This window comes from Poecilia mexicana, unplaced genomic scaffold (assembly GCF_051168715.1).
Source record: "Poecilia mexicana isolate PSO_F unplaced genomic scaffold, ASM5116871v1 scaffold_18, whole genome shotgun sequence".
NCBI lineage: Eukaryota > Metazoa > Chordata > Actinopteri > Cyprinodontiformes > Poeciliidae > Poecilia > Poecilia mexicana.
This window is the reverse complement of record NW_028263387.1, coordinates 26,785,300-26,812,843: the sequence shown is the minus strand read 5'-3', so window position 1 is coordinate 26,812,843 and position 27,544 is coordinate 26,785,300. Positions and strand designations below refer to the sequence as shown.

Genomic DNA, 27,544 nt, shown 5'->3' with positions numbered 1-27,544 from the left:
TGTTTTGTGGGCTGCCCTTGTTAGCCTAAATGTCCTTAATGTCTGAAGTTTTGTTTCAGGCTTCAGTCCATCTGCGTCATCAGCCTGGGATCTGTCACACAACTGAAAACATTTTGACCTCCATAGCAGAAAAATACAATATTTTTTAAGTAATTATGAGTTTTTACATATAACAAAACGTACAACTTTAGGTTATTAGCTTCGTTTTGCTAGTCGCCTTTTGTTTGACAGGAACACACAACTAATTAATATTACTACTGAACATTTGGAGAAAATGTAAAATGGAGAAGATTCGTAACTTTGACTGTAAATGTTACAAGAGAATTAAAGAGGATTCTTGCAAATTGATTTTTAGCAGCATGAGAATAATTAGACACCTTGAAGCTAACAGGCGTAAATCCTTACGATGACAACATCCACCATAAAGACACCGGTGAAAAGAAAGCTTAAATGATCCGAGGCATCCATGTCTGCAGGAATACTTTTCAGTTTGACTTTCAGAACTTTTATTGTTTGTGGAGCATGATCACGATACATTGTGCTAAATGATTTATTGTGAAATCTGTTGAAGACTCAATGAAATAATTAGTCGGGTTTTCTTCAGGCTGAAACGTCCAACGTGTTCAATTCAGTTTAGTTTATTTCTATAGCACTAATTCACAGCAGATATACTCTGAACGCACTTTACAAGAAAATGTTTTTCAGTTTAATCACACACATTCCTAACAGCACAGTATTATTTAAAGAAGATTAAAAAGTATTTGCAAACACTAAGGTTTGTATTTCTACCCATATTTGGACTCTGTTGATTTCAATTCATTCTAAGTGCATTTATTACCAGTATAATCCTGTTCTTAATCCAAACCACCAACCCTAGAAAAGTAAAGTTTGCTGCATCATTGCCAGCCTTCACACAGTGATCCAACTGTTAGCTGAGTGCCAGCAGTGAGTCAGAGGGAGCAACCAGGATCACACAATGAGCCTGTGTTGGTTTAGAGACAACGCCCTCCTGCCAGCAGACCAAACAGACCCCAGTCTCAGCGGAGACGCGGCGCTGTTGACACAGCAGCTGGACTCCAAGGCCGGGGAGAAGAGGCACAGGGTTTCCTGAAACGGCTCAAACAGGAACAGGAAGCGGATATTTGTTGTCAACGCCTCTTGCATGTCTGAGGAAAGTTGGCCTCACTTCTCACTTTCAGGGGTGAGATTTCTGAGGACTGTTCTGCTTTTTCAGCCCACAGGATCTCTGTGAAAACTTTCCTTTTTTTAACTTTCCTTTTTTTAGTTTTGAGCTTTTCTGCTGTGTTTTGAGCCATTTTTGTGTTTCAAGGCCCAGTTCTGCTTCAGCATTAATGCTTTTTGGTAGAAGTCATGGTGGGTCCTGTGATGGGAAGCTGGTCAGGTCCTGATCCAACTCAACGCTTCCAAACCATGGCACTTCCACCTCCAACCACAGTTGGTATGAAGTTCTTTACCTGGAATGCGTCTGTCCTGGTGCCAAATAATTCAGATTTAGACTCGTATTAGTCCAGAAGTCTTTCTGTTTGTGTGTTTCTTAAGGAGCAAAAGTTTTCCAGTTGAAAACTCTTTATAACGGTCAAACTTGATTCGTTTTTTGATTGGACAGTCGTGATTTTTTGCATCCACAGTCGCAGGACCTTGCTGTTGGTCCATGGTGACATTGTCGGAAACTGTTTTTAGCATCTTGCAGTCAGCTTTACTCATGGATTTACATCAACAACTTCTCAACCAACATATTCAATCTGTGATGAGACCGTCGTACTTTGTGGTGATCAGTAGCTCCAAGATCAAACCCTGACGTTCAAACCTTTTCATCAATTGTGGTGGAAGATGATGAAACTTGTAGATTTGCTTTCTGATTGGACAGTTGTGATTTTTTGTATTAACATTATCAGGACCTTGTTGGAGGTCCATGGTGACATTGTTGGGTTTTTGGAGACTGCTTTAGCATCTTGAGCCAGCTTTCAGGGTAAAGAGGCGTTTGCTGATGGAAGTAAAGCTCAGCGATGTTTGGAAGAGAGATTGTGAACAGTGTCTCTTTGGGCGTCACCATGTTGAAATCCTGACTTCTCTGCCTGTCTTAGCTGGAATACTGTCGTCAAACCCAGCAATGAGTTTCAACTTCCAAGGCATTAGTTAAAAATATAGGGTTAAACTTTGCTTGCTCCAGATTCAAAGTTTAAACAAATCTTTATTTTATCAATAAAAGTCAAGGCAGTTTCGTCCCACTGTGGATTTGAGTTTATCACCAATGCAGGGCATAGATGGCATGTTTTTGGTACTTTGCCGAGGTTGTGGCAGATCTTCCGTCGTTCCCTCTGTTTTTGTCTAACAAGGCGGTCAGATGGTTGCCTGAACTGGAACAAACCCACGTCGTCTGCCTACGTTAAGTTTGAGTCAAACCCAGAAGACGGCGACCTTGACAGAGGCGTCTCATTCTTGCATCTGATGGTTACACACCAGAGGAGGGTTACAGTACAGGAGCCAAGGAGCGCAGAGTACATTGCATTTCCACAGGAAGCGCAGAAACCCCGATGGCTTCCTGTTGACTTCCGTGGTGGCGCAGCTGCCAGTAAACAAGTCGTTGACGCACGTATCTAATGTTCCAGCAACTGATTAACTTTTAAATGCAGAACAAATAGGCGGAAGTTCGGTTCAGTCCTGATAGTCGGGCTGTTTCTCTGACCTTCAGATTCCTCGTGAACTCTTTGTCAGAGAGTTTCTACTGTTCAGATGGAGTCAGTAATTATGGGAAGAAAAGCAATCTGTGTATCTGAAGAGAATCAGTCTGATGGAGTTCCACAGGGCCGTGTGCTCGGATCCATCCTTTTTACTTTTATATAAGCTTTTCCTCTGTTGTTTCAACATAAAAATATGGTTTTCAGATAAAAGTCAAAACAAATTACAGCATCAAATGTCCAAAATGCTGCGTGGAAAGTTTTTACTGGTACAATTTGAAGTTAGATGACTTGGATTTGAGTTTTTCTTCCCTGGCAACTTTCAAGCCAAAAGGAGTATTTTAAACGCTTCTCCTTCCATCTATTTGTTTTATAGCTGGTAGAAATTAACTTGTTTGCTTTTCCAGATCTTATTTGAATATAATTTTATGATTTTGTACTTGATAATCATCCATTTAAAATGGATATCTGTAACATGAACTTGGAAGTCGTTTGACGTAAATTGCAGCTGTTTTATGTAGGTAAACGATTTAAAATGTGGGGATTTCTCAAGACGAATAATTGTGTCTTTTATCGCAGACTTTATTTTTGACGTAGAGTTGTGGTTTTTGGGGCTACACAGTTGAAACTGTTGCTTGGCAGAATCAGAACAAATTTTTCCCCTCTACGATGTATAATTGTTTGTAGATTAGAGGTGAATCCTTTATTTCTGGTGATATTTTAGGTACAGCACAGACTTCCATCCCAGTTGGATGCGTAATATGTTTATTATCGAAGCGTAAATAGTTTGGATTCTGGCTGCTGACTGCTGGACTGGAAGGTTTACTGTTTAAACTGGGAATGTGAGGTTTGTTTTTTTCTTCTCATAAGCTATTTTTGTACCAAATTGAAAACAGAGGCTGGTATCGACTTGAGGCCACTGCGCTGGGTGTTTGCTCTCCTCTGGAGTCTGGATAGACTCCTAGAGCTAGAGCACATGGAAGTGGCTATTTCCAATGGTCAAGTAAGGCAAACGAGCCATAACTGCAGAAAATGGCTGTGCATCCAGGACGGGGTGGGTGGGAGCGTGTATATTTTTCAGCCGGTGAAATGTGGGAACCGTTATCCAGAGGAAAATGTCTGGAATGTCAGCTGCTGTCTGCTGGACTGGCAGGTTTTCAGTACAAACTGGGGACCCCGACATTATTTTTTCAGTCTGGTGGCCTTTACAGACTGAATGATGACAACGCTACCACAATGTGACTAAATTTTATTAAAAATTATGATTTTATGTTTCTTTTCATGTCCTTGAAACCCACAAACTTCTGAATCCATTTCCCTCCTGTGTTACTGTTGATCCCCATTCAAGGCAAAGAGCCTCTGGATTTTAATATTTCGTTTTGTTAGAAGAAAGTTGATATATTGCAGTTCAGGCTGGTATTTTTCAGAGACAGACCTCAGCTGAAGGATTACCAGCTGTGCTCGTAAACTCTCTCCGCTGACAGTGTTTTCTCTCCGTAAGCGTTTTTATTGAGTCATAAACCTTTGCTCCGTTTATCAGGATATTTTCTCTGGTATGTTTGGGATCATTTGCTGCGTTTCTGTTACAAATGTGCACAAAACTTCTGACATTAGACAATTTCACAGTTGAGGTGTCTCCATTAAATAAGAAGTGTAATTAAATCACGTGATAATTGTTTAAAAATCACGTGACAGACGTAACGACTAACGTGAGATATAATCAGGCATCAGAAGAGACGTCGGCGTCTTCATCCAAACAACAAGCCGTCTGCTCCTGGCTGCGAATAAATGCAGCGTTTTGGGGAACTGTTGGTGATTTCATACGTTTGTCTCCACAGTTGTGTGATGTGGAGACAAATGTTGGGCAACATGCAAGATTTTCCCACAAGACTGGAGACCTTGTTTTAATCTTGTTTTATATTTGAAACCATAAAACAGGTAGTGGAGCAGCAGTAACCAGGATTAACCAGGAGAAAAAACAGTTTGTCACTCGTTGCCACTACGGTTATTATTTGATTAAATGTGTTTTCTGAACGGAGGATACCGGCTTCCTGTTCCAAGTTTGACTAAATAAATCACTGCTGCACTTGGAGCCACTCTGGAAAATAAAAACTTTGCTTGCAGCTGGAAGGAATTTGTGTTTGCCTTTAAAAACAACATAATTTTTCCAGGAACTGCATCTTTTGTCTTCTGTTAAGTTTTGTGATTATCGTAGCTAATAGAGTAATTCATAGCCCCCCAAAAAATCACCCTTAAAAAAACAACAGACAAAGGACGCAGAATTTCGTCGATGATTGATAAATTTGTCCAGTCGTCCAACTTTAGTGGAGACGACTGCGAATTGTCCAGAGACAGACAATTACAAATATGAGCGTTGATTGTTTGCCACAAACTGCCATGCAAACTCCTGAAATACGATAAAAATGTTTCCATTTCTGTTTCCCAAACGGTTGAAAAATTACCTCATCGAACGCAAAAACGTTTAATTGAAAAACGTGAGTTTCTCAAAATTGGTTTGTTACTATTAAGCAAATTTATTTTCGTAATTCCATGATTTTATGCTCAGTAGAAGAGATGCTAACGGCGATTTTCCTTGGTGCTTCTGCACGTTTGAGCTGCTGCAGGAAAACCCTGAAATAAACTCAACTGTCTCTTTAAAGAGTTGTGATAGAAAACGATAATCAAACTCTGATCAACGGTTACGCTAGCAGCTAAAACCTGATAATCGCTGCAGATCCGTCATGTTGATGGTCAGGTGTTTGCTTTATGACCAATGAACTCTTCTTATGTGTAAAATTAACTTAAAGAACCTTCATTCTGCATAGCATAATGCTGTTAAAGCACGCCGTGTCCTTTTAATGGTTAATTCCTGCAGTGGTGCCATAATTTCCCCTCAAAGCAAATGATTAGGTGTTCAGATTATTCTTCATGCTTCAGGTTTTGAATCCAGAGTTTGTAAATGTTATGGGAGAGATGATGTGTTGGTTTAAACTCCGATAAACATCATAAAATCCACAGTTGGGATGAAACCTTTGACGATCCCATCACAGCCGAACTGATGAACCAAACGAAGCTCGTTTTCATGGTTCCTTTGGATTTTTGATCCGATCAAAACGAGCTGCGGATCCCGGCGTTCCCAGCCCGTCAGACAGCAGGCACAGGGGGATTCTGGGAAAAACCCCAACAATCAGTAATCTGTGAATGTGAATGCAACAAGGAGAGAAATCCTGGTGAGGAAGAGGAGAAATCTTCATAGGATACGTGTTTGTTTCGCCACAATCGCCGATGTGATGAAACGTCCAAACAGCCAGGTTTCCTGTGGGATTAGAAAGAATCGGGCTGGTTGTGTGTAAAGAAGCTAAATAACTTCATAAAAAGCCACTTTCACATCCCGTCTGTTGGCTCTTCATCACAAATTATTGAGGAAATTTCCAGCTGTGGTCAGAGGCTGCAGTCCAGCAGGCAGCAGGGCTGCTGCTATTTATATCACCACTGATTACATTCGGATTTAAACGCGACTAACGCAGAGACAGTGGGATATCCGAGGGTCAGAGGTGAAGCAGATGGTGGCGTGTTTAAAGTTTGGGTCGGTGGGTTTGTTAAGACGAGAGAGATAAAAACACCAGGCCAAGTGAGGAAGAGGAGGGACCATCCTGACGGAGGAACATCCTCCAGCAGCGGGACAGCGATGAAGATGACGGCTCATTGCCGAAGACTGAGGAAGAGTTCGTTAGCAGCAGCAGAGACTCGCTCCGTTTGGGACAGGATGATCCGGTTCTAGAGCGGGCCGGACCCCGGATCCCACCGGCACTGAAACCGTCCGGAGAGACGATCCGGCTGGGCTCCAGTCCAGCCGTAAGCAGAGCTTCACTTCATCATCAATTATTAATTATTCCAGCTGAAGACGGGAAGCTTCATTTCACCTGGAAGTGAGCCGAGACGTTCCAGACCAAAGATGGAACGATCCGAGCTGAAGCGGTCCAGTCCAGCTGATAGCAGTCGGACCAACATGTGCTGGGAACCTTCAGGTGGGCCCAGCGGGTCATGAAAACCAGCAGAACCAAACAGCTGGAGCAGCTGGAATGACGGCTCACTGCAAAGAGGTTCTGACATAATTAATATTTACTTTTTATTCTGGCTCCGTGTTCACATCCTGAAACGGCGGCTGCTCCGGTACGTTGGCAGTACCAATAAAAACACTTTTACCTCCAACCGTTTTTAAGTTTCCTTAACTGCTAGCGAGCTCAGAAGGTTTATAACCGGATTAAAAAGTGTTAAAGTGACTCTGCTCATATTTACAGTGGAAGGAGAAGCTGTCTGACACCCTGACTGAGTGTGTTTGTCCCTGCAGCTCTGAGACCCGGTTCCCGGCCGGGTTCGGCTCTGCAGTCACATTCCTGAGCCGTTGAGCCATCAGCGGTTCCCTCCGACCCGCCTGCTCTGCACATGGTCACAACCGGCTGCAGCCACGGAGCATTTTAGTTATCAGATAAAAACTAAAAGCTACATTCTGCAGACTGAAACAGTTACGCCTTTTTTGAAACAGTATCAGAAAATTCCTCTTTTAAATAAGAAAATACAGATTTCATTGTGTAAAATGCAGCAGCAGCATTCCTTTAGGGAACATTTCATAATTTGTAGCAAAGCATGAATCTGTAGCTAAAAACTCCTAACATGTGAAAAGTTCAGCTGTTTCTGGTCGACTTTTTGGATGAACTGATTAATAAAAGTTGCTTCATACATTATTTTTATTTTTGTTTTTTGCAGAATTTGAACTGAGTGAAGCTAAAACTTCAGGAGTGAATTTTTTTTATTCTAAATGTAAAATATAAATATTTTTTGTTTAGTTTTGGTTTAAAGTGTAATTAAGGTGGAAGATTAGCCCCGCCCCCTGACAAATAAAAAAAAAATCCAGCAAAGTGGGCGGAGCCAATATACGCTAACTTTGCATCTTTTCATACCTTCTAGTGACTTTTCATCAAAACATCTACTGGCATTTCTAGCGAGTTTTTCTCTTGTGGTTGGAGACTTTTATCGCGCCGACCTTCAGCAGTGAGTTCTGCTGAGAGCGTTTCCCGGTTCCTAAACACGGCGGTCAGTCTGATAGTCACCTGATAAATACCACACCTTCGCCAATAGTCAGAGCAGAAGAGACTCTGTCCACATTGCAAATCAATCACACATTTGTAAAGCAGAGTAAAGCTATTGATCAATTCAGTACTCGTTATACCAACATCGACTCGCCACCAGGAGGCGTGTGTCTGCGTGAGATGGTTTTGAAATTCAGGGGAGGCAAGTGAAGCCTGGGCGCTAGGAAAGTAAAACCTGGTGGGTAGGCAAGTAAAGCCTGGCGGGGAGGCAAGTAAAGTCTGGCGGGGAGGCAAATAAAGTCTGGTGGTGGAGCAAGTAAAACCTGGCGGGGAGGCAAATAAAGTCTGGTGGTGGAGCAAGTAAAACCTGGCGGGGAGGAAAATAAAGTCTGGTGGTGGAGCAAGTAAAACCTGGCGGGGAGACAAGTAAAGCCTGGCGGGGAGGCAAGTGAAGCCTGGGTGCTAGGAAAGTAAAGCCTGGCGGGGAGGCAAGTAAAGTCTGGTGATGGAGCAAATAAAGTCTGGTGGTGGAGCAAGTAAAGCCTGGCGGGGAGGCAAGTAAAGTCTGGTGGTGGAGCAAGTAAAGTCTGGTGGTGGAGCTAGTAAAGCCTGGCGGGGAGGCAAGTAAAGTCTGGTGGTGGAGCAAGTAAAGTCTGGTGGTGGAGCAAGTAAAGTCTGGTGGTGGAGCAAGTAAAGCCTGGTGGCCCTCCAGGCTTATAATACACTGTGGGAAACACTGGGAGTTAGTTACACTTGAATTACGGCTCTGACTGCATTGTTCTTTTTTGACGAAAGGCCAATTTCCTGAAGATCTAATTGAATATTATTAATAATCATTAATCATTTGCTCTAGTTCAGACATTTACAGTCTTATTCCTCATTTTATCCCTGAGGAAATGTGTTTGCTATACAAGGAAAACCTGATTTTTGGGTTTGTCTCTTATGTAAGAACTATCTTGAAGGTATTTCCTTCTTCCTCTCAGCTCCAGAAGCCCGTCTGTCTTTGCCTGAAGGACGTTCCAGACTGTCAGGAACATTCCTGCCCCATTCCAGAGCCAGGTAAGAGTTTTTCTTATTTTCTCTGACTTCCTGCTGTGACTCATTGTAAAACCAGTTTCCGTTTTCCTCAGGCGACTCCCTGGGAGATTCCAGCTGCAGCAGCAAGGTGAGAGTTAACCGTCCTCCTCCTCCTGCTGTACCAACCGGTTCCTGAACGCCTGCAGCACATGTCTCCCTGTGAAAGGAGGACTCAGCGTTTTGTTTGCAGCCGGCTAAGCCTCTGATCATGTTTGCTTCCAGAGTTTTCTGCAGATTCGGCGTCGGTTTCTGTCAAAGGGCGCGACCCGGAGTCTACACGGTGAGTTCAGCCTTTAATGAAGCCGAGCCGCTTTCTCTGTTAGCCGTTTGATTAAAATGACGTTTCAGTCGTAAACATCTGGAAAGCTGCTGGTGTTTCAGTGACAACTCTCCATGTCTGCAGCTGAAGCTGCTCTGTATGTCGACGACGTTTAATTTTATAACTAAATTACTACACAAGTTTTTACAACTCTGCAGCTGGTGGCAACATAAAGCGTGTGTGAATTTATCTTCCTGTGTGAAAACCTTCCTAGTCAGTGAGAATAATATCAGGAAGTTTTTAGCTTTTAGCTTCATTTTTACTATTTACAGTTCAGTTGAAACCTGAGTTTCTACTAGAGACCAGCAGATTGAGCTCTAACGTGTTTTATATGTTGCCTCATAAACTTCTGTGTCTTTTCCTGGGATTTTATACGTTCGATCAACAAAGTCATTCATTTTCTACATGCTTTAGTTTTCTCTGTAGAAACGTTGAACCTTCTTTCACTGCGGCTGTTTGTATAGTTTTACTTCAGATTTATGACCTTCATTGTGTTGATTTGTGTCATAAAATCCCAATAAAACCTGTTTTCAGTTTATCTTTGGTCGGTTTAAATCAGGTTGTGAATATTTTTCAACACTGCAGGAACACAGTGACTGGATCTGCTCTTCTCCTGCCTGTAACAAACATGACACCATGCATGTTTTGCTCATGTTGCGACATGAAGCGGGCGTTTCCTAACTGTGTGACTCATGTTGCCGTGGTAACAGCAGGGTTAGCACATCGCTAACACATCTGAACATGTCTTTCAGCTGAAGTTTCTCACTTCGCTGCGCTGGGTGTGTAGATGAATCTGACGCTCGTTTCAGTCACAAACTAAACTTTGAGTCTTGAGACGTTGGGCTTCACTTGGACTCGTGATCTGGGACTTGAGTCCCATAAATATCTATATAAGCCAAAATCAAATGTTCTCCAGTGAAGGGCTGAGTTTGATTTATTGTGTAAAGCATGCTGCTAACCTCTTAGCTACTCATGCTAACTGCAGCTCCATAATATAAAACACATTAAAATCTATCAAACTCTGTTTTAAGTTGCCTCAGACCAAAGAACCGTCTTCCTACATGATGCTACCAAAAAGAAACTTCTGACCCTTCAAAGTAAAAGCCCTTCCGTTTGAGTTTGTTTTTAATAAAAACATATGAAAAAACATGTTTATTGTTTAAACATGACTACAAAAGTTTATAATTAAAACTCACTGCATAATAATTTAGAACATTTTCCTCATAAAATAATAGAGCACCAACGTAAACAAATAGTTTAGGTGTGAAGATGAAATTACTACAAACACAGTTTGTCAAAAATAATAAATAATTTCCTGTTTGTTCTTTAACTTGGTGTTTAGTTCTCGTTGTGACTACGTCTAAAAACACACAGAAAAACTAAACCCTTCAGTTTACAGACTGAAACAACTGTAGTTTGTAAAGTTTTCTATGTTCTTCTGGTCTTTCAGTCCAGTCCAGTCCGGTCTGGTCCGCCTCCGTCTTTTCCTGCTTCAGCAGTAAATCTACGTCCACAGGTAAAGTATAATCAGAATATTATCACAACATCATCTGCATAACGATTGAGAATAAACTCAGTTTTCCTTAAATAGAAACAACAGATTATCTCTGGAGACATTTAACAAAACATGATTTGGTACAAAAGCTAATAAATGTCTTTTAGCGACGTTACAAAAACAACCTGGTTGGTTGTCGCCTCAGTGACGGACTGTGTTTCCTCACCTTGATATTTTTATTTTTAGGCCTCCTGAACTCTGAGTGACTCCTTATCCTGTTGAACAATCAGAGAAACATAATAAAAACTTCATAAAATGAATGTTTTCTGTTATAGTTTGCCAGGTTTTCAGGTAGATTTGGTCTTGCATTGAAATAAAATGAGCTGAAGTTACATTAAGCATTCATGTTAGCATGTTAGCATTGCTTATTGTCTGTACTTTATATAGGTTTTAATTATGCAGATGATTAAAAATGTAGAAACATCAGAATTAATGAAGTCAGTCAAACATTTTATCTGCAGGTGAATTTTATTTAAAAATGGTGCTAAACCGTCTTTTCTCTACGATACGCCTGAAATATCAAGACGGCAAAAATAATAATTATTAGAGTTAATTCTGATTGGAGATGCTAAATAGCAGAAAAAAACTCACTAAAACACCTGAAAATGTTTTAATTTTCCTCTGAAACACTAAAATGATTCAGTTTTAATGATTTTCCTCTGGTAGCCAATAAACACGACTGTTTTCTTAACAGAGAAGCTTCTTGTTATCTGAACCATGAGCCTTGTGCCTTATTGAACTCTTCGTGCTGCAGATGTGTCTGTGCGCTACAGCTTCGGGCGGCCGGTTCTGTCTCTGCGGCTGCCGACGGGCCGGGCCTGCCGCTTCACGCTGACGCCGATGCTGACCACGGTGGGCGACCTGCTGGGCGACCTGAAGGCCAAAGACGGGTCTGTGGGGAACGCCGCGCTCTTCAACAGCGGTAGGAAACGCTCCCGAACTCAAACTGGAAGCTCTCTGCGCTTCCAGAGAGCAAATCTGAAGAATTTGGTCATTTGGAAATTATCCTCATGACTCTGAATGTGGATCGCAGAAACGACGATCTGATGCTAACAGCTTCCAGGCAGCAGAGACAGTACTCCACATGTCCTACATCAGGGTGTCCAAAGTGTGGCTCGGGGGCCTTGTGGGGCCCTTGGAGTGATTCTGTGCGGCCTTTGGCACCAAGTCAGAAGTCAGACGTAGCTCATCTTTTATCACCAGTCTGTTGATGGCGACACGATTAGCACAAAATAAATGGATATTAGGCAAATTAGAATAGATTTAAAATAAAAAAGAACAAGAATATTTTTTATTTCATTTTAATTTAATAGCATCAAAAACATTGAGTAACTCTTATTTTAAAGTATTTAACCCAGGCTGGGTTAAATACTTTAAAATAAGAGTTTATTATTAAGTTTATTACTAAGTTTATTAAATCTTCCTAATTATAGGAAGATTTTAAACTTGTATCATTTTCTTGTTGCCTAAAATAAATGAAACTATTTATGGATCCTTTCCGATTAGAAATGAAGCTGTAATGTTTAATCAGAATAATGTGTTTTAGTTTGTTTTGTATTTTTCATAAACAGACGGCGACACTGAACTTCACGGCTCCATCAGTTGTTAGCTAGCGCTGCTAATCCACCTCCTTTGCTTTTGCCGCTCCTCTTCATTTCTCTGTGTTGGAGTAGGGGATGCCATCGTTGCTCAGAGTTGGTTTGAGCAACCTCTGCCTCCAGTTATCCTCTTCTTCAGCTCTCTGAGATTTGGGGTCAAAGTTCAGGTTTTATCTGAGATGCTAATCGGCTCCTGGTTGTAAAAACAACACCATGTTGCCACGGTTACGCATGCTAACATCTGTCTAAATGTAAGGAAGTCCTTGCAGCTGCACCTCACCCAGAAACTTTTCCCTCATGTTCATCGGTCTGACCTGTAGGGGGCGCCACAGCGCCTGATGTTATTCAGACTAAATGTTTGTTTTGTTCCTCAGACGGACAGAGGATCTCCTCCTGCACTTTGATGGAAACGGTTCTGAACAGCGACTTCCAGATCCAGATCGATGACGTCATCTACAACGTTCGCTCGCTGGGACAAGGTAGCGCCTGTTCCCGTCTGCAGGGGGCGCTGGCGGCACCGGGCTAATGTTTTCTGCTCTGTTTGTCCGTGAGGCTCGTCCAGCGAACACGTGTTGGGTCTGGACGACATGAAGCACACGGTGCAGCTCCTTCACTCCGCCCTGAGTCTTCCTCAGCAGCTGCACCTACAGCATGCGGGGCTGCTGGCGAGGAAGGAGACGCTGGCTGAGCAGCTGCAGCCGCTGGAGAACGTACGAGTCTCATTCTGAGCTACTTACCTCGCATAAAGACGGCGATGATGCTGGATTTAGCTAAAGAGGCTAATTTAATCTGTAATCCTCTAGCAGGTCGTTGGAAGAGTTTAAAAAGTGCATAACAACGTACCTGAGCTGTGATTTACAACAGATTTCAAAGTGTAGCTAGAAGTAGCGTAACTTACAGTAAACATTTCTAATAAAAATCAAAACAAGTAAAAACTGTAGGAAAAAATATAACGTAAAAACTGTTCATTTAAAAATGATTCAAAACATGAGTGACTTATGGTTGGAAAGCTGCTGGAGGAGGGGATATGCTTCAGTGATTTCCTGAAATAACATGTCATAGTTTTTACTTCTAATGTTTTCCAAGAATTTGAAGCCCAAACAGGAAATAACTGATTGAAAAACTTTTACTAAATTGTGTTTTACAGCCTCCTCTACTAGCTGCTCTGGTAGTTAAGTTTCATTTTAAATTAATTGGAAAAAGTTTTTTAGCTTGAAGGACTTTACATAGATCTGTTGCTTGTTATTGTTTACATGGGGAAAGTTTTTGCAGGCGCACAACGCTGCAGGGTGAAAATACGATTCTGTTACAGTTCTACGTGCTGCCGCCGTAGAACTGTTAACTAGATGAAACTAAACTAAACTGGTGATCTGTGAGAGCTGGTGTTTAGGCCACATTTCTATAAAACTTTAACTGAACCGAAACACAAAAAGTTCCACAGCACATCTAAATGTTACGGTTGTCAAAGTCAAGTTAGCATAACTGAACTACTTCCTTCTTCTTTGCTTTTTTTCTTAATTAAAAGTTTTTGCTGAACTTGTTACCTCGTCATCGTGTTGACAGAGCGAAGCCCTGCGTCCCTTTTTGTTTTGTTTTATACATCAGATGTACATTTAAGATTCAGCGTTTTATGTTGATAACTATGCTAGTCATCGTTAGCGAGCAGCTTTCTAACCTCCAGCAGGGATCTGAATAAATGATCATGTTCTCCCAACTCAAAAAATAAAACCTGTCATATTTTACAGCAAATCTGTTGGTTGTGACATGAGACCAACTCGTCCTGCTGTAGTTTATATGAGGAACACATCTAAATATAATGCTGAATTCCTGATACATTTAGAAATATAAACATTTTATTTTACTTCTCCTGCTGCTTCCTGTTGATGATGTCGTTGGTTTCAGGTCAGAGTTCAGCTGGCGAAGGAAGCAGAGAGCCGAGCGACGCTGCTGGGGTGGGCGGGGCTCGCCTACCTGTCGCTGCAGGGGGGATTCCTGGGATACCTCACCTGGTGAGCCGCCTCACCTGCCTCACGCATTAAACCAATTAATCACACGATCAAATGAGATCAGTCCATTTACAGGATTTATCGTTTTCCCTCTTTTTCTACCAAAATCTGGATGACAAAAGTCTTCAGCTTTGGTTTAAATTTTAATTTATTTAGTAAGGATATTAATTAACATTTATGTATTATTTATGCATTATTATTCCTTTATTACCATTATGTTAGTCGAAAATGGTCTCAAAACAACAACATTACAGTTTATTGTGTTTTATTTTGGATATTGAAACTAAAGTTAATTGATATTTGACAGGATTAACTTACATTATTATTGAGGTATTGGCTGAAAATGGTCTCAAAGCAACATTATCATTTGTTGGGATAAAGTTTGTGCTGCAGCAGCATCGGTCCTTGTGGCCGGCAGCCTCCCTCAGTGTGGCTCTGTTTCAGGTACGTGTTCGCCTGGGACGTCATGGAGCCCGTCACCTTCTTCATCTCCTGCGCCACCAGCATGCTCTTCTTCGGCTACTACCTCCTCACCAGGCAGGTCGGTCCGCTGCTGCTTCCTGCCTCGTCGCGTCACAGCAAGAAAATCATGTAGCGCAAACTCAGTGCGCTAACGTCTCAATGCTAGCTAAAGCAGTAAACTTTAAGCTACATGAAAGTTTAGCGCTACCCGTCGCATGTCAGGATATTTAATTTTATTAGATTTATTTTTCTTCCCTGGGAGTTGGATGGTTTGGGTCATTTGTTGTTTTGAGCTTCAGAGTAAATTTGTCTGCAGGATTTCGTCACGACCGACGTTCTGGATCGTCAGTTCCTGCTCCACTTCCACAAGAGGGCGCTGGGGAAGAGGTTCGACGTCGACAGATACAACGAGCTGAAGGACGAGCTAGCTAAGGTTACTGTTTAAAATCTGATTGGTCCATCCTTTCCTCTGTTGCCATGGTGACGGTAATCTGACCCGGTGCGGCTGTCGGGCGGGTTTCCAGGTGGAGAACGACCTGCGGAGGCTGAGGGGCTCCATCCAGCTGCAGCTGCCGGTCGATCACATCCAGCCTCAGAGAAGCTCCTGATGATCCCAGAGCAGCACTTTCTACGTTTCTCTTTCAATAAAAGATGTTTAGTTTGTTTGGTAAATAAAGTAAAACACTGGGAAAGCAGCTTCTCTCTGTTGATGCCTTCATGTTCTGGCAGGAGAAGTTTTCTGATTTAAAGAGAAACTGAAGAAATTCAGAAAATATTTAATTAAAATCCGGTAAATAAAGGAACATGCTAGTGATGGGATTTTAGATAACATTAGCATTCTAGCTAAATGTAGCTGTTTGCATAGGAGATGTTAGTCAACATATAGCCTTCATGCTAACATTAGCATTTTAGGTAATGAGAATAGATTAAATTTAATCTAATTAATGAAGTAGATCAATAATGGTGAACCTGCTAGTGATAGCTGATATGTTAAATAACCTCTAGCTGTTGAATGAAGTAGGTCAGTCGTAGTAAACATGCTTGACAGGATTTTAGGATTTCTAAATGGCTCATTTTCCAGACACCATAAAACATAAACTTAGCCAGAAAACGGCTGTTTCTCAGTTTTTATGATCAGCAGAGACTCGAATGAAAAAACAAAAACATGAAATGTTTTGACTCTCCAAACATTAAAATAAGGTTTAACTTGCCAGTAAAAATCCACCTTTTTGTCTCAGGACCTTTTTATTTACTTTATTGAACAGCAAAGAGGAACAATGTTTTCTGTTTTTATTACCAGGTGAAGGTTGAGATCGCAGGAAGGTGAGAAAAGGTGAAGAGTTAAAACTAGCCGCTTTCTTTAGGAGTTAAATCTGGTGACTGCAGGCCAGCCAGTGTGAAGCCGGATCCACTCAAAGTAATGAGCGACCTGCCGAGAAGAGAAACCAGTTAACTGGGTCTTTAAGGCTTGAACTGGAAGTAGAACCAGTTGTACCTGTGTGTAAACCCCTGGGAAGCCCTGATGGCCACACCGCTCCCCCCAGCTGACGATGCCCCACAGGTAGGAAACCCCCAGTTCATCCTGGCAGACCAGCGGGCCGCCGCTGTCGCCCTGACACGAGTCCACGTGTCCCTCCAGGTCTCCTGCACACAGACGGACCGGGTTCAGGCCGGCGACCCGACGGATCGGCTCGGGCGCCGCGGACGCACTCACCTGCGCACATCATCCCCGGTTTGAAGCGATGCTTGTAGGAGGATTCGCAGCCGGAGATGAGCGACACGTTGGCCCAGAGCAGAACCTGAGCCGACCGGCCGTCTGCACAGAAACATCAGCTTAACGGGAAACAAAGGACTGGGCGGCTCATGGACCCGACAACAGCCCGGATTACCGGATTAATTCACTGCACCCAACAGCCAAAAGAGTATTTACTGGTAGAAAACAACCAGCTGAGGTCTGAACGAACTAAAACTACATTTAGTCCAACAGTTCACTAAACATCTAAAGACCAGATTATGTCTGAGATTATCTTGGATTAAAAAGTCGTTTCAGTCAAACACTTCCAACATAAAACTTAATGCTGCACATCAACCTAAATAATCTCCAGTTATTATTTTTACAAATATCTTCAACTCCATCAATTCACATAACTGTCAGTTTAACTGTTTTTAAAAATGAAATTTAAAACAAAAACTTATTTCTATCTGTTTAGTTTTCCCACTTTTCTCTCTTTTCAGATCCCATCTGATAAAAAATAAGTTATAGAAAAAAATTTCTGAAAAAATATCCTCAGATATTCAAACAACTATTTTTGTCCCTGGAAGTTCAGCATCATTTTATTATAATAATTTGCATAAACCCAAATTCAGGCCCAATAAGGTCAGGAAACATTTAAATGATAATATCTATTGATTGGCTCCTCTTCATCTTCTACTTCTGTTTAATGTTGGTAAACAACTTAATGGGGCAGTGCTGCCACCAAGTGGTAGAAAGTGAGAACCAATCAATCCCCCTTCACCTAAAAACATTTAATATTTAATCCTCCAAATGTCCTGGTAGTTCTGCCTTCCTGAGTGTTTCTGAGACGAACCGACAGGTTTAGTTTTGGGTGTGGTTATTGTTTCAGGTGTTTGCAGCGCCGTACCTGCGGTCCGCCCCCACCCGGAGATGCTGCAGGTGTGGTTGGGCGGGAACAGCTGGGTGGTCCAGGGGACGCAGACGGCCCGGACGGCCGGGTTGTCCTCCAGGCATTTATCCGTGAACGGGAGCTTCTCCAGCTGCACCAGCGCGATGTCGTTCTCATACGTCGACGCCACGTAGCTGCAGGAAGACTGGGAGTCTTAGCTTCCTGTGTGACTGATTTAAAATCAATAATCAGCGATCAGGCGGGTTCGTACTTTGGGTGGATGCGGATGTCCGCCACAGGAACAATGTCCGTCGTTCCCTGAGCCCGAAATTTCTTCCAGAGAGAAAATTTAACTTTGAACGCAGAAGGATTCGGCCTGTTGGAGGAATGTGGGGAAGGAACTAGTTACCTTTACTCAGTTACATTTACTCAGTTACATTTACTCAGTTACCTTTACTCAGTTACATTTACTCAGTTACTTTTACTCAGTTACCTTTACTCAGTTACCTTTACTCAGTTACCTTTACTCGGTTACCTTTACTTAGTTACTTTTACTCAGTTACCTTTACTCGGTTACCTTTACTTAGTTACTTTTACTCAGTTACCTTTACTCAGTTACCTTTACTCAGTTACCTTTACTTAGTTACTTTTACTCAGTTACCTTTACTCAGTTACCTTTACTCAGTTACCTTTACTTAGTTACTTTTACTCAGTTACATTTACTCAGTTACCTTTACTTAGTTACTTTTACTCAGTTACCTTTACTCAGTTACCTTTACTCAGTTACCTTTACTTAGTTACTTTTACTCAGTTACATTTACTCAGTTACCTTTACTCGGTTACCTTTACTCGGTTACCTTTACTCAGTTACATTTACTCAGTTACCTTTACTCGGTTACCTTTACTCAGTTACTTTTACTCAGTTACCTTTACTCGGTTACCTTTACTCGGTTACTTTTACTCAGTTACAGTTACTTCACCAACCTTTTCGAAAAAAAGAATTACTTTTAGGAGTATTTTTACTATGATGTACTTCTTACTTTTACTTGAATAATTTTATTATGACGTATTCAAACTTTTTGTAGCTATTTTAACTTTTTGTAACTAGTTTTTGTTATATGAATTACTGTCATTTTGGTTCTTAAAATACCTAAATTTCCACTTACCTTTATATTTTGGTGATGTAATTTTTAAATATTAAGTGATTGATAATTTGATCAGTTACTCAGGACTTGAATAGACCTTTTACCAAATACTTTTTTACTCTTACTTGAGTAAAGTTTCTGAGTTCTCTGCCTCCTCCACTGTTAGAAAACCAACTACAGAAAACAAACAGCTCCTGTTTGTGTCCCAACAGGAGCTGTTGAAGCTGTTGTTTGTGAGCATAAAGTTGATCAGGTGTTTTTTACTTTCACTGTGTCATTTTAAGAAAAAAACAACTGTAGTGAAATGAAAAGCTGTCCAAGTGATTCTCCAGCATGTTTAGCTACAATAATTACCCTCAGCTGTTCAGTTTTTCCTCCGTGTCTGAGCCAAATGAATGAGCGTTTGCCTGCAGCTGGGTTACATTCGAATGCTGCTGTAATCTAACGACACGTTCTGGTGCTTCTGGGTCGTACCTGACGCAGTGAGCGGCGGTGAGGACCCAGCAGCCGCCGATGTAAGCTCCTCCACAGTCGATCCTGCGGTTCTCCTCTAGCGCCACCTGCCACTGGATCTGAGTCTGCAGCCCAGCAGGAAGAGGAATCACCAGGTTACCTTCAATCGTTACTGGGAAACTCTTCAGAGTAAAGGCGGCCATGAATAACCTCTAAAAATCTCACTTCAGGTGACAGAAATACAGATTTAAAAAAATATTTTGATAGCAACAATATTGAGTAATAATTAATTAATAAAGTATCAATATTGCTGCTCAATAACTGTTTACAGAAGGAAAATGTTTCCTCTGCAGCTAAAACAGACGAGGTTTTTAGACTAACTGTTCAAACCTGCAGTGATTGAAATTATTGAACAACTTTCATCATCACTGATCTCCTTTGACTAGTTATTTAAAATAAATCAATGAATATAAATACTGTATATTTGACTATTTAATTCCAGTTGTATCTTTTTATTCTGGATAAATTTATCCTGTTTACAAGCAGGTTGCCAGTTGTTTGGATCTGGCAACCCGGGCTGTGACTGACCGGATTCGCCGGGATTCCTCCCACCACCCTCTTCCTCCGGCTCCTTCTTCCTCGGTTGTCCGGCTCCGTGTCGTCCACCAAGTCCTTGTTGGGAATCCCACAGGACAGCTTGGCCTCCAGATGTTTCCTGTTGGCTCTGGTTTCTGGAAACAAACAAACAAACAAACAAACAATATTTATCATGCCCTAAATTAATATTTATGGAATAAAACTTACTAGTTGGGTAAAGTTTGACATCTGTGTTTAAGTTTTGGTTGTTAGGAATTCTTTAAGTAATTAGATGTTTATATTCATGCTCTTATTTTGAAGTCTGTTTAGGTAGCATTTCCGTTTCCTTTCCTCAGATTTTGGCTCCTTTTACCCCAATAACTTTATTTCAAATAAGAAACAAAAGAGGAACAAAATAAAACACAGACAGAACAAATATAAAGATAAATACTGTGTAATGTTTCATATAACATGCAAATTAAGTCAGAATTAGTTTGGTAATTAAGGACCGTAGTGTTTAGAGGGCAGGTATAAAGTTAGCGCTTTAGCATTAGCTCCTGCTAACTGTGATGTTCAGCTTTAGAGGGTGTACTTAATTCGTTCTTAGAGGGTGTACTTAATTTTCCATCAAGCTCACAGTGACATGAACTCTTTCTGCTTCAGGTAGAGGAACCGTTTCTATTTATAACTTCACAGAAACTCGTTTTTAAAATCCAAACTCGACTTTAAGGTCAGATAAAAACCATAATTTTGTCACAAAACAAATTTTCTTTTAGCCTTTTTAGGATTTAAAAAAAATATTTTTATTACTTTTCAGAACATAGAAGACAGAACAGGGTGTAAAATAATCTAAATAAGGCTAAAAACAGGTGAAGTGCCTGAAGGGAAGCTTAGAGAAATGACCTGCTGAGGTTCAGTTAAAGTCAGAATCAGCACCACGGACAGAGACTCACTTCATTCAACTCAATATCAAAGTTTTATTCATTTTTATTTTCCTCACACTTTCAATAAGTCTGTAAAATATTTCAGGATTATTTATGTTAATATTTGTTAAATATAAATTATAAATTTATGTTTCATTTCTTTATTTTATATTCCTGAGAAATTATTGATTTTCAATCTTTTTGACGGGTTAGGGTTAATATAAAGAATTAGTGTTTTAAATGTGTTTTTGACAGATTATAAAACTGATTTTTTACATTAATAATGTGTCTCAGCTGTGACACTGCGGCTCCGTCTGAATGCCGACTCCAGAAACTCAACGTTTCCTTCTGATTCCTTCATGTTAAAACATTTAGTCTGCAAAAACCAGCTGGATGAGAAGGAAAACACTGGAGATTTATCTAAGATTTAACTTTTAAAGTAAACCTTTCGCTGGTTTTTTACTCAAACGAGGGATAAAGTTTCCTACCTGCAGTGGAAGAACCAGCTGAGGGTTACCTACCGTTTTTACGAGAGATGTACTCTGGAATACAAGCAGAAGACATGAATGTGATTTCTACCATTTAAAAAACATCCAGATTTACTAAAAACTGAATCTATGTGTTACCTGAGGGGTTTGGTGCTGAGGTAGCATTATCTGACGCTGCTGACGCTGCAGGAAACAGAAACGTTGAGACATTCAGCTGCTGTCAGAGGCAAAGCTGAACCGGACCAGGATTGAACCGGATCAGGGTCTGAACCAGACCAGGATCTGAACCGGACCAGGATCTGAACCGGATCAGGGTCTGAACCAGACCAGGATCTGAACCGGACCAGGATCTGAACCGGATCAGGGTCTGAACCAGACCAGGGTCTGAACCAGACCGTCTGCAGGGTCTGAACCAGACCAGGATCTGAACCGGATCAGGGTCTGAACCAGACCAGGATCTGAACCGGACCAGGATCTGAACCGGATCAGGGTCTGAACCAGACCAGGGTCTGAACCGGACCGTCTGCAGGGTCTGAACCGGACCAGGGTCTGAACCGGACCGTCTGCAGGGTCTGAACCGGACCAGGATCTGAACTGGACCCTCTGCAGGGTCTGAACCGGACCAGGGTCTGAACCGGACAAGGGTCTGAACCGGATCAGGGTCTGAACCGGACCAGGGTCTGAACCGGACCAGGGTCTGAACTGGACAAGGGTCTGAACCGGACCCTCTCCAGGCTCTGAACTGGACCGTCTGCAGTCCAGAGGGTCCAGTTCAGACCTGGTCAGTCTGTCTGTCCTGAGAGACTCTGCCTGGCTGATAAATGCTTGTTTTAGTGCGACTACCCAGGTTTCCTCAAACCTTTATTTAAGACTGTCTGCTAAAAACTGTTTAAAGTTTTGCCTTCACAACAAAACAACTTTAAATTAAACTTTCGTATCAGTGTTTTAAACTTTGTCAGATGATAAATAAACCCAGCTCTTTGAACTGATTTGCCGTCTTACTGAAAGCTTCCACTCGTTTCTGAGCTTCATCGGCTCCGTCCAGGCAGTCGATCAGTTGGTCGCCGACCGCCTTTCTGTGCAGACAGACGCCGGAGCGGCAGTGGAAAGCTCCGTTCCTGCAGCCTGACAAACAACGTCGCTCAGGAAAACCTCTGCATGTTTGTTTTTTAATCTGTGTGTTTGGGTTTTACTTTTGCAGCACATCTCATCGCTGCGGTCGCCGCAGTCGTCCACTCCGTCGCATGTCTGGTTGCGGAAAATGCATTTCTGGTTTGCACAGGTGAAGCCGCATTCTGCAGCAGAAACACAAACAGGACATGGAGGCGGTAACATCGCTTCAACCTTCACCTAAATATTATGAGTAATTTGACAGGATTGCAGATTTTATTGTATTTCATGACTTTTTCAGCATTTCAGATAAAATATGTGGGAGCCTGAAAGACGCTCAGTGACCAACGTCCGACTAAAGAAACACACAGCAAACTTCAAAACACAAAAAATACAAAACGAAAATGCTGCAAATTTGCTCCACAAAGTCCTCCAGGCCACCAGGGGGAGTCGGCCACCAAATCATAAGGAACCAGGTTTTAAGCAAAGAAGAAAAAGAAAATTAAAAGAAGAAAGAAAATATGTCCCAAACTTGATCTTTTACAATGTTATAGAACAGCAGAACATTTATGCAGGTAATATTGATGACTCCAGACTCCCCCTAGTGGGCTGGAGGACTTCTGTTTTGTGAAGTGAGTTAGCAGCATTTTATGATTACTGTTGTTTATAGCAATACCAGTTAAACTCTGAGTTGAACGACAGGTTAACTCCTGAAGAAGACGAAGTGACCAAACAGTGTCAACGTTTGTCATTCTTTCTCCGTAATGAGCGAGGCAAGGCGATTCTTTGAGAAACCTCTCTGTAAGGCAGCTTCCAGGTGTTTTCTGAACCTTTTTGACCTCAGACTGACCTTCAGGTGTTTCCTTATAGCAGGTCGCTGCGGCCACCATCCCGCCATCAGCCGCCATCTTGTCGTAGATTTCACACTCGGCCAGAGACATTTCGTAGCCCTGGCAGTGGACGCTGACGCAGTGGCTGGGCAGATCTGTGTTGAGCGTCAGGGAGTTGTAGTCCAGAGAGTCTGCAGACGCTGCCCCTCTGTCACAATAAACGATGGTTTGGTTAGCTTGCTGTGCCTTCATGGATGTAAATGTAGATAAATCTCCTCACAGTGGGTGTTTGTGCTCCCTGCAGGCCACGTTAGCAGCTGCCATGTCCCAGTCCTGCTGGCACAACAGTAAGTTCTCTCCTCCTCCGGTGGCGTTAGGAAGGAAGATCCTGATCAGTCCCGTGTCTTTGTCCAGGAAGCTCTGGTACTTGGGAATGTTCACTGTAGTCACAAAATAAAGAAAATATCATTTATTAGTATGAAAACCAACCGAGGTAAGGCTGTAAATGTATCTGTGAAGCAGAACCTGTGCAGACATTTCCAAAGTGGGACACTACGGGCTTCTTGGTCCGGCATGAGGAAGCCATTGCCTGGGAAACAAATCAGCATTTCTTAAAGCAAAGAGTCTCTTATCGAGTCTTCAAACGAGCCGTAAAGAACAGTCTCAGTCTGGTCTTACCTGACAGTACGACGTGAAGGTCCTGTGGTTCTGCCCACAGACCGGTTTCACACCCTCAGTGGGACACAGGTAGGGAAGTTTGCAGGTACACTGACCTTCAACGCACCGCTGCCACGGAGGGCAAAACACCAGGCCACACGACGCTCGAGTCAGCCTGAGGAACACCAGCTCCCTGTTAGCAAGCTGAGGCTGCTAGCAAACATTTCTCTGACTGAACGGCCTGTTAGCCATTACGCTAGACCAGTGGTGTTAGCCATTACGCTAGACCAGTGGTGTTAGCCATTATGCTAGACCAGTGGTGTTAGCCATTATGCTAGACCAGTGGTGTTAGCCATTACGCTAGACCAGTGGTGTTAGCCATTACGCTAGACCAGTGGTGTTAGCCATTATGCTAGACCAGTGGTGGGCTCTCTGATAGCTAAAAAGTTAGCTGTGCTAACCCTAAAGCATATAAACATTAGTCCCGCTAATGTTAAGCACTATACCAACATGGTATTTAGCAGAAGCTAATGTTAAAGCGCTAAAACCAATTATGTGTCAGTAAAACATGTTATATCGCCCCCCATAGGGCATCATTTGTATTGTTTGTGATTCAGAAAGATAAACAGATTTTTCATTCTTGGTTTCAGTTTTACAGAGTTTTGCTAACTGTGGTAAGAAATCACAGTTTAACTATGTTTTAAACTGTTTACTCTGGAACTGTAGAAGCTAAGTGAGCTAATTTTTTGAAAGTTGGCAAAAGCTCTACTGTGCTTAGCAAAACATTTCCGTCCACTATTAGCCTAACAGCTCATTTGCCAATAGTTTAATTCCCATAAACCCAGAAAGCCTGATGAACTATTGATTGAGACCTTTGTTAGTAGGTTACAGAAACTTTGGTGACTCTCTAACTTACTTTTTGTCCAGACATTCCTGTGGACCCAAGAACTCGTCCGTGTCGGGTGCTTTGGTGGTTTTTGGGGCGGGCGTTGTGGCCACCGGGGTTGGTTTGGGTTTCGGAAACTTCGGTTTCTGTCGGCTCTGTTCAGGTTGCTGCTCTATGGCCTTTGGCTGCTCTGAGTCTGATGGATTACTCTAAAGATTACACAGATTCACAAACAAACACATCCCAATAGCTTAGCACAGAAGCTAAATGTTAAGCATTACGCAGATGATATTTGATTATTTTTAAAAGCAGCTTAGACGCATTATTAGCAACATTTCATAGATATCCTGACAAACTAAATAAATATTCTTAGGTTGTGAAAAATATTGAATCTGGAGCAGTTTTTTTAATAATAAGTTGTTAATTAGTATTTAAATAATATAAAGCATCTAAATACATTTTACAGGACTCAAAGACAAAAAGTCCAGATAATTAATTGATTTTGTGTTGATTGTTTTCAAAATGTGTATTTTTATACGTTGGAAGCTTTTTTTTTTAGCTATGAACTAAAGAGTTTGAGTTGAATCAGATTTGTTCCTTTAAAATCGACATAAACTTCAATACAGATGTTGAACTTTTAATCTGCTGAAAGTTTACAAAACTATTTATCTGGAAAATTCATTTAAGTGACCTAAACATTTTCAAAGTTAGCAAAAACGATAACATGCTAACAGAGAATTGGCTCCACTCTTAGCGGATTAGCGCATTAGAATAAGTGTGACCACCTCTGATCTGAACCCGTCATCCCCTCAGTGAAACACGGTCACACTGTGCTGCGGTCAGATGAATTAATGGGTCTATTAAAGGACAAAACCTGCAATTAAACCTCTGAGGCTGGGGTCAAAGTTCACCTCCCAGCAACTCAACGACCCTAAACATACAGCCAGAGCCACAGGAAGTTCAGTATATTTAAATGTTTTAGAAGCTTCACATCTCCACATTACAACAATAGGTGAGGCAAAAACAAGTTTTATAGCTTCATTTGTCCTGAAATATTAATGATCAACCTTTAATATGGAAAGGAATAAAATTGATAATCTGTTATATTATAGCTTGGGTAATTTTATAATTATTCTGTCTGACCTGAACGGGAATAAATCAGCCCAACTCACCGCCTGAGAGCCAACGATGAGGAGAAACAGCAGGAGGAAGGAGTCTGATCTCATCCTGATGGTTCCGAGGATCCAGCAGCAGCTCGTTCCTGTTCAGATTAAAATCTGACGCTTCCTCTGCTGGCTCCTGGTGTCTCCATCAATCATTAGCTCGTCCCGTCACTGTCAACACATGATTGATCCGTCTGTCGGGATGAGGGAGTGGGACACCCACCCGTCCGATGATTTCATCCGGGAGTTTCTGAAGTTTCAGAGCTGCTTTGTTTACAGTTAGCTGGATGCTAACTAGCTGGATGCTAACTAGCTGGATGCTAACTAGCTGGATGCTAACAGGCGCAGTATCGTGGATTTCTGTTTTGGCTCAAATTGTTTTTAACCAAAATATGTCACAGAAACTTCATTAAGACTTAATGGAAGCTGGGTCAACTCCTAGAAAACAACAACAGAATCATGTTTATTTGATCAAATTTGGAACAACCAGAGGTTTATATTTACTACATAAAACAGCTAAATTAAAACTCTTTGGATTATTTGAAGTAGCTAAATGTTTGAAAACTGACAGCATATTGCAGTACAACGGTGGATTACAGTCATTGTAGGCAGAAAAAATCAGTACAAAAAAACCCCCTCAGAAATTAAGCTCTGGGATTTTCTAGAAAAAGTTTTGGGAATTTCAAAATTCAAAGAATATTAGATTTTTCAAACTGAAGTTTCTTAGTTTTTTCTTGAAAACATGAGTTTAAAAAGACACACATTTTAAACTTTCTGAATTTTTTTAGTTTCAAAAATCAAAAAGATTAATCTCAAAATTATAGATATTTTTTTGGTAAATCTTTTTTCGAACTCAGAAAGTGCCATGTTTTTGTTTTTAAGCAGATTTGAGATAAATCTCAAAATGTATTAGTATTTTCCTAGCAAATGTTTTACTTTTCAAACTGTTTCAAATTTGCACATTTTTTTATTTATTCTGTTTTTATCATGTGAAGAATTTAAATGTTTTGTTGCTGAAATATTTTATAGAAATGAACTTTTTGCTCTTGAGTCAAAACTTCAGAAAAGTTCCTTCCTGCTTCTGGAAGCACAAATAAAAACCTGAGATTTCCTATTTATTAAAAAAAAAACAGATTTAGTTACTGTAATGTTTCACAAACATGAGTCTGAAACATCTTCAGTCATCGTCATGAACTTTCTTCATACTTGTTCTTTATTTCACATCAAAAGTCTGAAATGTTTGTGTGCAGCTGCAGCGTTTCCTAACCCTGACAAGCAGGTTAACGTCCAACGCTGAATAAATAAAGACAATTTCAAAATCACTGAGACGCTTCAGCTAAAACAAACAGCTGCAGCTGAATGCATGAAATCCTGTTTCCAAAAGGATTGAGACACAATTCAGAACATTTTTTGAAGGATTTATTAAACTTTGAGACATTTGAAGAGGTTTTTTTTTATTTTACTCTTTATAAAGTTTATGCATCTATGCTGATTTTACCACAGTTGTGACCAATGAAGCTCATTTTGACTCTTTAGACTGAAGGAAAATACACAATTAAAGAATAAAAGATCGTTTCAGGTGTAAAAGTCACAAAATGTGCAGAAAATGTTACAAAAACACACAAAAAAAAGAGTCAATATGTGTTCAGATTAACTGATTTAATTTAATTTCATGTTTACAGCTCAGAATATAACAAATTATGACAGAATAACAGTTTGTGAAAGTTTTGCATCCTTCACCACAATTAAAGGCTAAGCTTAGGAATAAAAGATAAAAATAAACATTTTTTCAACAATTAGCTCAGAAATCTTTATAAACATAATTTAACTGGAAAATAGACGATTTTTAGGTTAAAAATCGAAACAATGAGCTCAAAACCATG

At 41.1% G+C, this 27,544-nt stretch overlaps 2 protein-coding genes across 4 annotated transcripts; one reads left to right on the top strand and one right to left on the bottom strand.

The window, feature by feature from the left end:
* Positions 1-897: 897 nt before the first annotated feature.
* Positions 898-15,501, top strand: LOC106932613 (calcium uniporter protein, mitochondrial-like). 3 transcript variants are annotated; one of them, XM_088015602.1, is made up of 12 exons: positions 925-1,201; positions 8,773-8,848; positions 8,920-8,954; positions 9,089-9,146; positions 10,636-10,701; positions 11,495-11,662; positions 12,713-12,817; positions 12,891-13,048; positions 14,241-14,347; positions 14,789-14,885; positions 15,123-15,239; positions 15,331-15,501. In XM_088015602.1, exons 1-12 carry the CDS (start codon positions 1,163-1,165, stop codon positions 15,412-15,414), a joined length of 1,110 nt encoding a protein of 369 aa, XP_087871728.1. In that variant the 5' UTR covers positions 925-1,162; the 3' UTR covers positions 15,415-15,501. The 3 variants fall into 3 exon arrangements, with proteins under 3 accessions (XP_087871730.1, XP_087871728.1, XP_087871729.1); XM_088015604.1 differs by lacking the exon at positions 14,789-14,885 and having other exon boundaries at positions 898-1,201; XM_088015603.1 differs by lacking the exons at positions 925-1,201; positions 8,773-8,848; positions 8,920-8,954 and having other exon boundaries at positions 9,060-9,146; positions 10,641-10,701.
* Positions 15,502-16,032: 531 nt separating this feature from the next.
* Positions 16,033-25,824, bottom strand: cfi (complement factor I). Its single transcript, XM_015011396.2, has 17 exons — positions 25,671-25,824; positions 24,529-24,707; positions 23,634-23,787; positions 23,481-23,544; positions 23,236-23,395; positions 22,976-23,163; positions 22,209-22,310; positions 22,018-22,140; positions 21,154-21,198; positions 21,049-21,069; positions 19,617-19,759; positions 19,050-19,153; positions 17,702-17,806; positions 17,449-17,624; positions 16,521-16,622; positions 16,302-16,450; positions 16,033-16,235 (listed from the first exon to the last, which is right to left on the bottom strand). The coding sequence occupies exons 1-17, from the start codon at positions 25,722-25,724 to the stop codon at positions 16,167-16,169; spliced, it is 1,938 nt and encodes a 645-aa protein (XP_014866882.2). The 5' UTR covers positions 25,725-25,824; the 3' UTR covers positions 16,033-16,166.
* Between the last annotated feature and the right edge of the window lie 1,720 nt (positions 25,825-27,544).

Coding starts and splice junctions, on each gene's coding strand:
- cfi (XM_015011396.2), bottom strand. CDS start 25,724: ATGAGATCAGACTCCTTCCTCCTGCTGTTTCTCCTCATCGTTGGCTCT. Junction 23,545..23,633: donor CCTTCACGTCGTACTGTCAG/GTAAGACCAGAC, acceptor TTTGTTTCCCAG/GCAATGGCTTCCTCATGCCG. Junction 17,625..17,701: donor GACATCCGCATCCACCCAAA/GTACGAACCCGC, acceptor GTCTTCCTGCAG/CTACGTGGCGTCGACGTATG.
- LOC106932613 (XM_088015602.1), top strand. CDS start 1,163: ATGTCTGAGGAAAGTTGGCCTCACTTCTCACTTTCAGGG. Junction 8,849..8,919: donor CTGCCCCATTCCAGAGCCAG/GTAAGAGTTTTT, acceptor CGTTTTCCTCAG/GCGACTCCCTGGGAGATTCC. Junction 9,147..10,635: donor CGCGACCCGGAGTCTACACG/GTGAGTTCAGCC, acceptor CTGGTCTTTCAG/TCCAGTCCAGTCCGGTCTGG.